Source organism: Pristiophorus japonicus, chromosome 1, assembly GCF_044704955.1.
Source record: "Pristiophorus japonicus isolate sPriJap1 chromosome 1, sPriJap1.hap1, whole genome shotgun sequence".
Classification (NCBI taxonomy): Eukaryota; Metazoa; Chordata; class Chondrichthyes; family Pristiophoridae; genus Pristiophorus; species Pristiophorus japonicus.
Window position 1 is genome coordinate 16,539,130 of NC_091977.1, and position 15,534 is coordinate 16,554,663.

General features: G+C 45.3%; 1 protein-coding gene across 8 annotated transcripts in view; it reads left to right on the top strand.

The window, feature by feature from the left end:
* The window catches only part of htt (huntingtin), a 250,339-nt gene that overhangs the window by 79,108 nt on the left and 155,697 nt on the right, over window positions 1-15,534 (top strand). For 7 of the 8 annotated variants that reach the window (XM_070877815.1, XM_070877836.1, XM_070877828.1 and 4 more), the window contains one exon: window positions 1,695-1,813. In XM_070877815.1, the coding sequence (XP_070733916.1) occupies window positions 1,695-1,813 (119 nt within the window). The remainder of the gene's footprint in view (window positions 1-1,694; window positions 1,814-15,534) is intronic. The other variant, XM_070877822.1, reaches the window with a different exon arrangement.

A 15,534-nucleotide genomic window follows, 5' to 3' on the forward strand; every position in this document is an offset into this window, starting at 1 on the left:
GCGAAAGATAGGTGCTATGGCATGTTGGAGATCCAATTGCACTCTTTAAAAAGGGGTACGGTAACATAGTGGTTATGGTGCAGTAATCCAGAGACAGGAGTTCAAATCCCACCACAGCAGCTGGAACCAAATCTGGAATAAAAAGCTAGTATCAGTAATGGTGACCATGAAACTACCGGATTGTCATAAAAACCCATCTGGTTCACTAATGTCCTCTAGAGAAGGAAATCTGCCGTCCTTACCCGGTCTGGCCTATATGTGACTCCGGACACACAGCACTGTGGTTGCCCTCTGAAATGGCCTAGCAAGCCACTCTTGTAACAAAAGTATCATGGACTGCAGCGGTTCAAGAAGGTGGCTCACCAACATATTTTCTCAAGGGCAATTGGGAATGGGCAATAAATGCCAGCGCTGCCTACAAATAAAATAAAAAACGAATACATTTATGTGTCCTGAAGACCCAGCTTTACAAAAACCTTTACGTTTAAAAGCCAATTGGACTAGAGGTTTTCAGATGCTAACGGCCCTTTAGCCCATTGCTTCCAACATACTGACCCAACCGTCCCACCTTGTTTAGCATTACTAGGTAATGTGGACCTTGGTGCAATGTCTCGCGTGAATGGCAGCACCTCCTGATAATGCGGCACTGCCCGATTTGTTGCACTGGAGTGTTGACCCTCCTGAGGGTGCTCAGTGTCACAACCTGCTGAACCTGAGGTGAGAGTGCTGCTAATGGGGCCAAACTAACGGATATCTGCCCCCACTAGCCATTTCTCACATGGAGAAGTGCCTGCCTCCACTTGGCGTTGCCCAACAAGGACTCGGTTGAGATTGGGAAACTTGGCAGTTGGTGACCTTGAGCCTGCGTTGTCGAGGCACTTCGCTTAGATACCCCAGCATGCTGCCTTGCTGACTAATGGTCTAAAATGGTTAGGGAAGTGACTAAATAACATATATTGCATCTCAAGTTAGGTGCAGTGAGTAGCTGGTGTGCCGTTTAGTAGGACGTGAGTTTGGAAGCCAAAATCACCCAACATGGGGAGCTCTTGTTCCTTTATCAGAGGGTGGGAGATGGAGGGAACTTGGAGGCTGAACTGGGCTCCCTGTGCGCCTTCACTGACTGGAAAGGACTTTTTCAATGCATTTATATAGCGCCTTATTGCGTGTCTCAAATGTTTCAAAGCACTTCCCGTACAACGAATTTCTTTGAAGTTCAGCCACTGTTACACTGGCAAACGTGGCAGCCACTCTGTGCACAGCAAGATTCCACAAAGCAGCATTGAGGTGAATGACCAGACAATCCTTTTTTGGTGGTGTTTGAGGGAGGAATGTTGGCTTAAGACACTGGGAGAATTTACAACTCCTCTTCGAATAGTGCCATAGGATCCTTAACATCCGCCCGAACCACCAGCAGAGGCAAAGGCAACCTCGGTCCAGTGCCTCATTTTGAGGAGTTACACCTCCTGCGATGCGGTGCCCTCCCCTCAGCACTGCGCTGGAGTGTCAGCCGAGGTTGTGTGCTCAAGGCTGACTGCAGAGTAACATCGCGGATGCCTGGGCAGTGGGTCCTCTGCTTCTAACTGTAACTGGGGAGTAGCACAAGTTGACCTAAGAAATGAGGAAGCAAAGTTTTAGTTTCAATTTTTTTTTTTTTAAAAAGCAGAGGAGAAAAATAATTTCTCTTAATCTTACAGCAGTAAACAAATCTCATTTGTTAAGTCACATGGGCCACAGCCGGCAGTCCTCTGACAGCAGTGTTGATCGCTTTGTGTCGAAGGATGACTGCGTTGAGTCAGCAGATCTTGAAGCTAAGGTGAGATGTCTTTTTATGTTGTATTTGTGTAAGGTTTTGATAGAGTAAATAAGGAGAAACTGTTTCCACTGGCAGGAGGCTGGAGGATTGTGTCCAATTCTGAGCACCAGATCTTTCAGGAAGAATATCAAGGCCATGGAAAGGGCGCAGAGGAGATCTCTGCATTCCTGTATTTTATTCACTCCACCATTGACGGCCGTGCTTTCAGCTGCCGAGGCTCGAAGCTCTGGAATTCCCTCCCTAAACCTTCTCTACCTCTCTCTCTCCTCCTGTAGGGTGCTCCTTAAAACCTACCTCTTTGACCATGCCTGTGGTCACCTGTCCTAATATCTCCTTATGTGGCTTGCTGTCAAATTTTGTTTACACTCCTGTAAAGTGACTTGGGATGTTTTACTACGTTTAGGCGCTATATAAATGCAGGTGGTTGTTGAACAGTGCCAGGCCGGAGGGAATTCAGCTATGTGGAGAGACCTTAAAAAAAAAAAGCTGGGATTGTTTTCTTTAGATAGAAGTAGGTTAAGGGGAGATTTAATATTAGTGGTCAAAATTAGGAGGGCATTTGATAGAGTAAATACGGAGGTTGGTAACCATAGGACACAGATTTAAGATAATTGGCAAAAGATCCAGAGGGGCAGATGAGAGATTATTTTTAGAGTGTGTTATGATGATCTGGAGTGCACTGCCTAATCAGGCAGTGGAAGCGGATTCAGTTGTATCTTTCAAAAGGGAAATGGATATAAACTTGAAAAGGAAACATTTGCAGAGTTATGGGGAAAGAGGGCTGCAGCACTAATTGGACAGCTCTTTCAAAGGGCCATCACAGGCATGCTGGGCCAAATGCCCCCCTCCTGTGCTGCATCATTCTATTCTGTCCAACACTCCAAATGTTTCTATTATGAACGGTCTGTATGTTACAAAGAGGGGTTCTCTCCGGCTGCGTGTCCTGTGGTAGCCAGCTCTTCTGCACTCCTGACATTTAAGCTTGCCTTCTAACAAGGGAGCGATGTTTTACCAATGGTCAGTAAATAGTTCTCCGCTATGATGGAGTTTGCATCCTGATATTCCTCCCCACAGTCACATTTTCAGTCAGCCCTGATCCGAGTGGATATGAGTTTTGAGCGCAGAAACTTGCCATTTTGACAGCAGTTGGGAGGCTCAACGAGGCTTTACCCGAAGATGGCTAGCGTCTGCTGTATGTAGGTGTACAGCACGGTGTTTGGGGCCTTGTTATTGCACTTCTATGCTGACCTAGCCTTGATCTGGGGCTCCTGATGCTGTGTAAGGTTTGGGGGAAAATGCCACTCGCCATTATGGGCACCCCACATCTTGATAAAATTCATTAGCGGGTAGGGTGAATGTGCAAATTTATGATGAATGTGGTGCTAGAATGGAACCTTCAAACTAATTTACCTCATTCTTTTAATAGTCATCTATGTTCTGCTATTTAGAAATATACACAGGGAATGTAAGATACTATAACAAGTGTATTTATAGCTCAGAAACGTCAATCCCTTGTATAAATGGAAGTTGTTGTTTTAATTGAATTGACTTCCATTAAAGGCCCTATTCCGTATCTGTACTATGAATAAACCTTGTGTTCTTTTGTGCTTTCCAAAATTAGACTATTTTGCTGTGCGACATGTATATGCCAGATTATACTTGTGTACGCAAATAGCCAGTTTGTTATGTACAGTAGGTCAGATCACACCTGAAACCTGACTACCAGTTCAAACACTTTTATATTTAGAGTGCAGACAGCATCTGCAACCATGCTTTTGTTGCCGCCGAGCCTCGACTATTCCAACGCTCTCATGGCTGGCATCCCGTCTTCCACCCTCCGTAACCTTCAGCTCATCCAAAGCTCTGCTGCCTGTATTCTGCCTCGCATCTAAATGCAGTTCACCCATCACCCCAGTGCTTCTTGACATACACTGGCTCAAATATAAAATTCTCATGCTTGTGTTCACACCCCTCCATGGCCTTGCCCTTGCCCTCTCTATCTGTGTAACCTCCTCCAGCCCTACATCCCTCCGAGAACTCTGCTCCTCCAATTCTGGTCTCTTGTGCATCCCCGATTTCCTTCGCTCCACCATTGATGGCCGTGCCTTCAGCTGCCTAGGCCCTAAGCTCTGGAATTCCCTCCCCAAACCGCTCCATCCCTCTCCCTTCCTTTAAGACGCTCCTTAAAACCTACCTCTTTGACCAAGCTTTTTCACCACCTGCCCTGATAATTGTAATATTTGGCTTGGTGTCAAATTTCGTCTGATAATGCTCTTGTGAAGCGCCTGGGGACGGCTTACGACCTTAACGGCGCCATACAAATGTAAGTTGTTGAATGGCTTTCCAACCATCAACTAGAAGGATGGATTCTTGTTCCCTAGTCTTGTGACCTGGTTTTGGATCTACTGTCCCCACCTCTGGCTTGCTAACTACGCGGAGCAGGTACAGTGACACCAGTCTGTCATGTCAGCGCTGCTCAGTGAATGGAGGTCTTCACAACACCATTTATTGGCTTTTGCACATTTCATAGTGTAATCCAGTTGGCCTCTTTGAGCAGTGCTGGATGAGAAAATAATGGGGACTGCGGCTTTGTGAGGTCAGTACAGTGCCCCTGCAATATTGGGATTTATTATGGTCCCACATTGCTACAGCTGCACACTCTCCAAATTGGTTGGGGCTTAAATATAAACATTTTAATAGGTTTCCTGTCCAGGTCAATTGAGAGGCTGAGCAGACGGAACTGATGAGCTTGTTCCGTTCTGCCTGCTGCTCACTCTCCCAGCTTGCAAGGGGAAAAGGTCGCAGTGGATGTGCGCATTTGATAAACGAATGTAGGGAGCAACTTGAGACTGAGGAGTTGCCCCCTTTTTGAAGTCAACAGGCCAACCAAGCCAGGTTCAACAATCTCACCCTGGTGGGTTTGTTTACTGAGCTCGATGACGGCACTCGTTCTCCGTGTAAATAAATGAGGTCCGCAATGACCTATTATCAGTACAAGATGTGGTGCGTTGTTGACTTTTTTTATTTTGAAATGTAACGGCGCATCCACATAAAACCTCAGTACGACCAGAGTTGGAGTACCGTGTACAGTTGTGGGTTCCACACAATATGAAAGATGTTGAGGCAATAGAGAGGGACAGCACAGATTCACTCGGATGTTCGACTGGAAATAAAAATACCAAGAAAGACCTGAAAAATTGGGGCTGTTTTTGTCAGAACAGCAGATTATGGGGTGTTTAAAAATTCTGCTAGGGTACGACAAAGTGAATAGAAACCGACTGTTTCCAGTGATTGACGGGGTCTCGAACCAGGGGACATGGGTGTGAGATTGAGATGCAAGAGATTTCCAACCGAGAGCAGGAGAAATCTTTCTATGTTGGGGGTTGTGAGGCTGGAATGGACTACCAGAGAAAGTGACTGCAACGGAGACTGTCAACATTTAAGAATAGGTTGTTAAAACAGAAAATGCTGCAAACACTTAGCAGGTCAGGCAGCATCTGTGGGGAGAGAAACGGAGCAGGTTAGTTAGGTGGTTGAAGCTACCCACACACGCAACTGACTGCTATTATGTTGATGCAGTGAGATGAAATAAGGTGGGAGGAAACTTGTGTGGAGCACAAACACCGGCATAGATCTGTTGAAAGGGGAAATACAAGGATATGGGAACAGAGCAGACACAAGGGATTGGGACTGCTGCTCATGTACAGGGTAAGCACCAACGTGGACTTCTTAGGCTTAATAACCTGTTTGCATGTTGTGATTTCCATGTTCGGTTGAAGCCTGATGAAGAAATATGTTTGTGCAAATCTTATTTTAATTTTCTGATTGCCATTGCCAGCGTGAGGTTTCCACGACATCTGACCATCCCTAAAAGTTTGTGATCTTCCAGTTTGGTTTTGGCCGCTTGTGCAGCAATTGGAACTAGTTTTCATACGTTCATAGTTCTCGCCTAATCAAGAATTGATACCGTTTCCAACATGAAAATTTTGACGGATTTGTGCCAATCCCATTGTTTAGGGTCTAGTGAGGAGGAGGAACTGAAGGAAATCCTTATTAGGCGGCAAATTGTGTTGGGGAAAATTGATGGGATTGAAGGCCGATAAATCCCCAGGTCCTAATCGTCGACATCTGACTACTTCAGGAAGTGGCCCTAGAAATAGTGGATGCATTGGTGATAATTTTCCAACAGTCTATCGACTCTGGATCAGTTCGTATGGATTGGAGGGTAGCTAATGTAACACCACTTTTTAAGAAAGGAGGGAGAGAGAAAACAGGTAATTATAGCCTGACATCAGTAGTGGGGAAAATGTTGGAATCAATTATTAAAGATGAAATAACAGCACATTTGGAAAGCAGTGAGAGGATCGGTCCAAGTCAGCATGGATTTATGAAAGGGAAATCATGCTTGACAAATCTTCTAGAATTTTTTTAAGGATGTAATTAGTAGAGTGGACAAGGGAGAACCAGTGGATGTGGTATATTTGGCCTTTCAAAAGGTTTTTGACAAGGTCCCACACAAGAGATTGGTGTGCAAAATTAAAGCACATGGTATTGGGGGTAATGTACTGACGTGGATAGAGAACTGGTTGGCAGACAGGAAGCAGAGAGTCGGGAGAATGGCAGGCAGTGACTCGTGGAGTGCCGCAGGGCTCAGTGCTGCGACTCCAGCTATTTACAATATACATTAATGATTTAGATAAAGGAATTGAGTGTAATATTTCCAAGTGTGCAGATGACACTAAGCTGGATGGCGGTGTGAGCTTTGAGGAGGGTGCTAAGAGGCTGCAGGGTGACTTGGATAGGTTAGGTGAGTGGGCAAATGCATGGCAGATGCAGTATAATGTGGATAAATGAGAGGTTATCCACTTTGGGGGCAAAAGCACGAAGGCAGATTATCTGAATGGTGGCAGATTAGGAAAAGGGGAGGTACAACGAGACCTGGGTGTCATGGTTCATCAGTCATTGAAAGTTGGTATACAGGTACTGCAGACAGTGAAGAAGGCAAATGGTATGTTGCCTTCATAACTAGGGGATTTGAGTATAAGAGCAGGGAGGTCTTACTGCAGTTGTACAGGGCCTTGGTGAGGCCTCACCTGGAATATTGTGTTCAGTTATGGTCTCCTAATCTGAAGAAGGACGTTCTAGCTATTGAGGGAGTGCAGCAAAAGTTCACCAGACTGATTCCCGGGATGGCAGGATTGACATATGAGGAGAGACTGGATCGACTGGGCCTGTATTCACTCGAGTTTAGAAGGATGAGAGGGGATCTCATAGAAACATATAAAATTCTGACGGGACTGGACAGGTTAGATGCGGGAAGAATGTTCCCGATGTTGGGGAAGTCCAGAACCTGGGGACATGGTCTAAGGATAAGGGGTAACCCATTTAGGACTGAGATGAGAAGAATCTTCTTCACTCAGTTGTTAATCTGTGGAGTTCCCTACTGCAGAGAGTTGTTGATGCCAGTTCGTTGGATATATTCAAGAGGGAGTTAGATATGGCCCTTGCGGCTAAAGGGATCAATGAGTATGGAGAGAAAGCAGGAAAGGGGTACTGAAGGAATGATCAGCCATGATCTTATTGAATGGTGGTGCAGGCTCGAAGGTCCGAATGGCCTTTTCCTGCACCTATTTTCTATTTTTCGATGTTTATAGCCCACAACCCTCCACGATCCATGATATCTGCGCTCTTCCAATTCTGGTCTCTTGAGCATCTCCGATTTTTAATTGCTCCACCATGCTTCCTGTTGCATTGGCCCTAAGCTCTGGAATTCCCTCCCTAAACCTATCTGCATCTCTTCCCCTCTTTCCTCCTTTTAAGATGCTCCTTAAAACCTACCTCTCTGTCGAATTTCATTTCATCGAGTGCCTTAAAGGCACTATATAAATGCAAGTTATTGTTGTCCTGTTGAGTTCTCTGTGATAGTAGCACCATGCAACATTTTGAGTTTCAGTCCAGAAGACCATCAAACCTGGAATCAGAAATTTCAGCACAGAAGGAAGATATTTGGCCTATTGTGCCTGTCCCAGTGTGTGCTCTCTGTCTAGCGCTAAGAACCCTGATGCCATTTCACGACTGTTCTTTTTTGCTGCTTTCCTTGAATTGCTCTGTCAGTTTAAAAAAACAATGGATGCTGCATTGGCGAGGGGTGGGGTGAGCAGGGGGATTTAGAATGTTTCTGGGTGGTTGCATTAAGATGGGCTGAATGGCCTCCCTATTCATCATCATCACACGATCTTGTTACTGGTGGAGAAGTTCAATGTTATTCATATTCTCTCTCGTTATCCAGTTAACGTGTGAATGCTAACATGAAGGAAAAGCCCTGTTAGCCAGATTGGGTGCAAATTTTTATGGGGTTTTTATCATTACTGCCTCCTGGATGCATTCTCCAGGCCTGGGGGGTGGGGTGGGGAGGAGAAAGATTTGAACTCCCTCCCTAAATTGACCGCTGCTGAGCACCATACATATATATATATATATATATATATATATAAATGCACTGCATTTATGATTGAGTCAAAAACCTTTAAATTCGTTTGCGCAATGAATTAGTGTTTGAAGTTCACTTCGTTATGTAGACAAACAACAACAACAAATTGTATTTATATAGTGCCTTTAACGTAGTGAAATGTCCTAAGGAGCTTCACAAGAGTATTATGAGATGAAAAAATTTGACACCGAGCCACATAAGGAGAAATTAGTGCAGGTGACCAAACGTTTGCAGTCAGACGTAGGTTTTCAGAAGCGTCTTGGAGGAGAGAGGTTTGGGCAGAGAATTCCAGAACTTGGAGCCTAGGCAACAGAAGGGGCAGGGGGGTTGTGGAGCTGGAGCAGATTACAGATATGGCGATTGCCGAATCCATAAAGGGATTTGAAAATCGGGATGAAAATTTTGAAATCGAGACGTTGCTTAACCAGGAGCCAATGCAGGTCATCGAGTGTAGGGGTGATGGGTGAGCAGGACTTGGTGCGAGTTAGGACAAAGGCAGTCGAGTTTTGGATCACCTCTAGTTTACGTAGGGTCGAACATGGGAGGCCAGCCAGGAGTACGTTGGAATAGTCAAGTCTAGAGGTAACAATTGCATGGATGAGGGCTTCAGCAGCAGATGAGCTGAGGCAAGGACGGAGACGGGTGATGTTACGGAGGTGGAAATAGGTGGTCTTAGTTATGGTTTTAGTGACGATGTGAAATGAATAACCAATCAACTGTTCTTCTTATTGGTGTTGGTTGAGTGGGGAATGTTGGCCAGGGCACTGGAAGAATTCCGTACTGTTTTTTTAGAATAGTGTTGTTTGATGGTTAACATCTATTGAAACAAGTAGACAGGGCATTCAAGATGGTATCCAGCACTCCCTCAGTGTGGAATACCAGTCCAGATTATGAGCTCAAGACCAGTTATGAGTCTCGCATTTGTAACCTTCTGAGCCAGTCGCTAAAGTATCGCAAATTGATATTGGAACAGACAACATGGCAGAGAAGCGGAGGGGGTTCGGGTAGGATGAGGCGTGGAGTGTCGGCACAGATGGTAAATTGCTCACTTGCATGAAAGTAGGAATTTCAGGTCAATGACTTTGACACAAACATTGTATTACAGACATGATTGGATTGGGAATTCAGGAACCTGAATAGGATTTGCGTGTCAGGAAGCTACCAATTAGTAGCCTTCACTTAGAAACACAGAAATTTTCAGCGCAGAAAGAGGCCATTTCGGCTCATTGTGTCCGCGCCGGCCGACCAAGAGCCACACGGCCCTCTGTCAATAGCCCTGAAGGTTACATATAAACCTATGAACAATGGCAGGCAGGTAAAGAGCATCCGGCCCAAACAGTCCGCCCCACACACCTGCGATACCCCATGCATTGCAACATTTTACACTCCACCCCAACCGGAGCCATGTGATTCTCCTGAGAGAGGCAAAGAACCAGATAAAAGCCCAGGCCAATTGGAGAAAGAACTCTGGGGAAAATTCCTCTCCGATTCACCCAGGCGATCGAAACTAGTCTCGGAGACCACTCCGGCTGTATTAGATTACCATTGTATCTACGCCAGTCAATAAGAGGTTATCCAGTCTAATCCCACTTACCAGCTCAAGGTCCATAACCCTGTAGGTTACGGCACTTCAAGTGGCCATTCAAGCACCTTTTAAATGTGGTGAGGGTTTCTGCCTCTACCACCCTTCCAGGCAGTGAGTTCCTGACCCCCACAACCCTCTGGGTGAAGAAGCTTCCCCTCAAATCCCCTCTAAACCTTCCATCAACCACCTTAAACCTATGCCTCCTTGTAATTGACCCCTCCACCAAGGGAAATAGACCTTGCTATCCACTATATCCAGGCCCTCCATTTTATACACCTCAATGAGGTCTCCCATCAGCCTCCTCTGTTCCAAGGAGAACAAACCCAACCTATCCAATCTGTCCTCAGCTAAGATTTTCCATTCAAGGCAGTATCCTTGTAAATCTCCTCTGCACCCTCTCCAGTGCAATCATGTCCTTCTTATAATACGGCGACCAGAACTGCATGCAGTATTACACTGGTTAGGCCACAGCTGGATTATATAATTTAAGCATAACCTCCCTGCTCTTGTTTCTATGCCTCGGCTAATAAAGGCAAGCATTCCGTATACCTCCTTATCCACCTGGCCTGCTACTTTCAGGGATCTGTGGACAAGCACTCCAAGGTTCCTTTGTTCATCTGCACTGCTAAATGGCCTACCTTTAATGTGTATACCCTTATTAATCCTCCCCAAGTGCATTACCTCACACTTCTCCGAATTAAATTCCATTTGCCACTGCTCTGCCCACCTGACCAGCAGATTGATATCCTCCTGCAGTCCATGACTTCCCTCTTCATTATCAACCACACAGCCAATTTTAGTGTCATCTGCAAACTTTTTAATCATACCCCCTATATTCAAATCTAAATCATTGATGTATACCACAAAAAGCAAGGGACCCAATACTGAGCCCTGTGGAACCCCACTGGAAACATCCTTCCAGTCACAAAAACACCCATCAATCATTACCCTTTGCTTCCTACCTCTAAGCCAATTTTGGATCCAACTTGCCACTTTGCCCTGGACCCCATGGGCTTTTACCTTCGTTACCAGTCTGCCATGTGCAAACTTATCAAAAGCTTTGCTAAAGTCCATATACACTACATCGTACGTACTGCCCTCATCGACCCTCCTGGTTACCTCCTCAAAAAATTCAATCGTGTTAGTCAGACACGATCTTCCCTTAACAAATCTGTGCTGACTGTCCCTAATTAATCCTTCCTTTTCTAAATGTAGATTTATCCTGTCCTTCAGGATTTTTTCCAATAATTTTCCCACCACTGAGATTAGGCTGACAGGCCTGTAATTACTCGGCCTATCCCTTTCTCCCTTCTTAAACATGGGTATCACATTAGCAGTCCTCTGGCACTATGCCTGAATCCAAAGAGGACTGGAAAATGATGGTCAAGGCCTCTGCTATTTCCTCTTTTGCTTCGCTCAACAACCTGGGATGCATTTCATCCGGGCCTGGGGACTTAGCCACTTTCAAAGCTGCTAAACCCCTTAATACCTCCTCTCTCACTGTTTATTTCATCCAGAATTTCACACTCCTCCTCGATAGCAGTATCTGCATTGCCCCTTTCCTTTGTGAAAACAGATGCAAAATATTCATTAAGAACCATACCCACATAAGAACATAAATAGGAACAGGAGTAGGTCATACGGTCCCTCGAGCCTGCTCTGCCGTTCAATAAGGTCATGGCTGATCTGATCAAGGACTCGGCTCCACTTCCCCGCACGCTCCCCATAACCCCTTATCCCCTTATCGTTTAAGAAACTGTATTTCTGGCTTAAATTTATTCAGTGTCCTGACTTCCATAGCTCTCTGAGGCAGTGAATTGCACAGATTTACAACTCTCCGAGAAGAAATTTCTCCTCATCTCTGTTTTAAATGGGTGGCCCCTTATTCTAAGATTATGCCCTCTCGTTCTAGTCTCCCCCATCAGTGGAAACATCCTCTCTGCATCCACCTTGTCAAGCCCCCTCATAATCTTAAACATTTTGATAAGATCACCTCTCATTCTTCTGAATTCCAATGAGTAGAGGCCCAACCTACTCAGCCTTTCCTCATAAGTCAAGCCCCTCATCCCTGGAATCAACCTAGTGAACCTTCTCTGAACTGCCTCCAAAGCAAGTATATCCCTTCGTAAATATGGAAACCAAAACTGCACGCAGTATTCCAGGTGTGGCCTCACCAATAACCTCTATAGTTGTAGCAAGACTTCCCTGCTTTTATACTCCATCCCCTTTGCAATAAAGGCGAAGGTACCATTGGCCTACCTGATCACTTGCTGTACCTGCATACTATCCTTTTGTGTTTCATGCACAAGTATCCCCAGGTCCTGCTGTACTGCAGCACTTTGCAATCTTTCTCCATTTAAATAATAGCTTGCTCTTTGATTTTTTTCTGCCAAAGTGCATGACCTCACACTTTCTAACATTATACTCCATCTGCCAAATTTTTGCCCACTCACTTAGCCTATCTGTCCTTTTGCAGATTTTTTGTGTCCTCCTCACATATTGCTTTTCCTCCCATCTTTGTATCGTCAGCAAACTTGGCTACGTTACACTCAGTCCCTTCTTCCAAGTCGTTAGTATAGATTGTAAATAGTTGTGGTCCCAGCACTGATTCCTGCGGCACCCCACTAGTTCCTGGTTGCCAACCAGAGAATGAACCATTTATCCCGATTCTGTTAGTTAGCCAGTCCTCTATCCATGCTGATATATTACCCCCAACCCCGTGAACTTTTATCTTGTGCAGTAACCTTTTATGTGGCACCTTGTCAAATGCCTTCTGGAAGTCCACATTCACTAGTTCCCCTTTATCCTCCCCTGTTTGTTACATCCTCAAAGAATTTCAGAAAATTTGTCAAACATGACTTCCCCTTCATAAATCCATGCTGACTCTGCCTGACTGAATTTTGCTGTTCCAAATGTCCTGCTACTGCTTCTTTAGTGATGGACTCCAACATTTTCCCAACCACAGATGTTAGGCTAACTGGGCTATAGTTTCCCGCTTTTTGTCTGCCTCCTTTTTTACATAGGGCTGTTACATTTGCAGTTTTCCAATCTGCTGGGACCTCTCCAGAATCCAGCGAATTTTGGTAAATTACAACCAATGCATCCACAATCCCTGCTGCTCCTTCTCAAGACCCTAGGATGCAAGCCATCAGGTTAAGGGATTTATCTGCCTTTAGTCCCATTATCTTACTGAGTACCACCTCCTTAGTGATTGTGATTGTGTTAAGTTACCCCCCCCCCCCACATAGCCCCTTGACATCTTCCGCCTCCACACACACATTACCCTCATGGTCTCTAATAAGCCCTACCCTTTCTTCAGTTATCCTCTTACTCTTAATATAATTATAGATCATCTTTGGGTTTTCCTTGATTTTATTTGCCAAGAATTTTTCATGCTCTTTTAGCATTCCTAATGACCTCTTTAATTTCACCTCTGAACTTTCTATATTCCTCCAAAGATTCTACAGTATTTAGCCATCGGTATATGACACAAGCTTCCCTTTTTTTCTTTATCTCCCCTGTAAGTCCCTAGACATCCAGGGGGCTCTAGAATTATTATTCCCAACCTTTCACTTTAAGGGCACATGTTTGGCCTGAGCCTTCCGGATCTCCTCCTTGAATGCCTCCCCCTGATCCGACACTGATTTACCTTCAAGTAGCTATTTCCAGTCCACTGTGGCCAAATCACTTCTCAGCCTAGCAAAGTTAGCTTTTTCCCAGTTTGGGTCTTTTATTCCTGGTCTATCCTTGTCTTTATCCATAACTACCTTGAATCTGACTGAATTATGGTCACTGGCACCCAAGTGCTCTCCCACTGATACCCCTTCCACCTGCCCAGCTTCATTCGACAAAACTAAATCCAGAACCGCCCCCTCCTGTGTCGGGCTTGTTGCATACTGACTCACAAAATTTTAGGAATTCCGCACCCTCTATACCCGTCACAGTATATTTGTCCCGATCAATAAATCAATATTAGGATAGTTGAAATCCCCTACTATTACTGCCTTATGGTTTTTGGACTTCACAGCAAGTTGCCTACATATTTGCTCTTCTATCTCCCTCCCACTGTTTGCGGGTCTATAATACCCAGCAGTGTGATCGCCCCTTTTTTATTTTTCAGTTCGACCCATATGGCCTCATTTGATGATCCCTCTAACATATCATCCCTCGTCATAGCTGGAATAGTTTCTTTAATCAATACTGTGACACTGCCCCCTCCCCCCCCCCCTCCGTTTTTATCGTCCTCTCTGTTCTGTCTTAAAAATCCTGCAACCAGGAATATTGATCTGCCAAACATGCCCCTCTTTCAGCCATGTCTCTCATGGCTATAATGTCATACACCAAGTGTCTACCAGTGCTCTCAGCTCATCCGCCTTATTCGCTATACTCCTTGCATTGAAGTATAGAAAATAGGTGCAGGAGTAAGCCATTCGGCCCTTCGAGCCTGCACCACCATTCAGTATGATCATGGCTGATCATGCAACTTCAGCACCCCATTCCTGCTTTCTCTCCATACTCCTTGATCCCTTTAGCCCTAAGGGCCACATCTAACTCCCTTTTGAATATATCTAACGAACTGGCTTCAAAAACTTTCTGTGGTAGAGAATTCCACAGGTTCACAATTCTGAGTGAAGAAGTTTCTACACATCTAGGTCCTAAATGGCATACCCATTATCCTTAGTCTGTGACCCCCCGGCTCTGGACTTCCTCAACCTTGGGAACACTCTTCCTGCATCTAACCTGTCTAATCCCGTCAGAATTTTATATGTTTCTATGAGATCCCCTCTCATTCTTCTACATTCCAGTGAATATAAGCCTAGTCAATCCAGTCTTTCTTCATATGTCAGTCCTGCCATCCTGGGAATCAGTCTGGTGAACCTTCGCTGCACTCCCTCAATAGCAAGTATATACCATTTAGCACAGGAAGACCTCCTTGATTACTACTCACTAACTCTTGTTTCCTCTGTCTTACAGATTCACTTTCTACATTCTTGCTTTCTAATTTTAGCTTTACTTCTTTCCCTATTGAATTTGTTCTCCGGTTCCCATCCCCTCCTAAGCTAGTTTAAACACTCCTCACGAGGGCATTAGTCCCGGCGCTCTTGCGGTGCAACCTGTCTGGTTTGTACAGTTCCCAACTTCCCCAGAAGCGGTCCCAATGCCTCAGGGATTTAAAGCCCTCCCTCCTGCATCAACACTCTAGCCACGCGTTCACCCTCTCTATCCTTCTATTGTTGTACTCATTAGCACGTGGCACCGGTAGTAACCTGGGGATTACTACTTTTTGAGGCCCTACCCTTTAATTTTTCTCCTAGCTCCCTAAATTATGCCTGCAGGACCTCATCCATCTTTCTACCTATGTCATTGGTCCCAATACGGACCACGACCTCTGACTGGTCACCCTTTTCCCCCAGAATGCCCTGTGTCCGCTCCGAGGCATCCTTGACCCTGGCACCGAGGAGGCACCCATCCTGGAGTCACGTCAATGGCTGCAAAAACGCCTCTCTATTCCCCTAACTATTGAATCCCCTACCACAGAAGCTCTTTTATTCTTTGTCCTTCCCCACCCTGTGCGGCTGAGCCACCCGTGGTGATGCCTTGGACTTGGCTCTGGCTGCACTCCCCAGAGGCACCATCGCCCTTTAA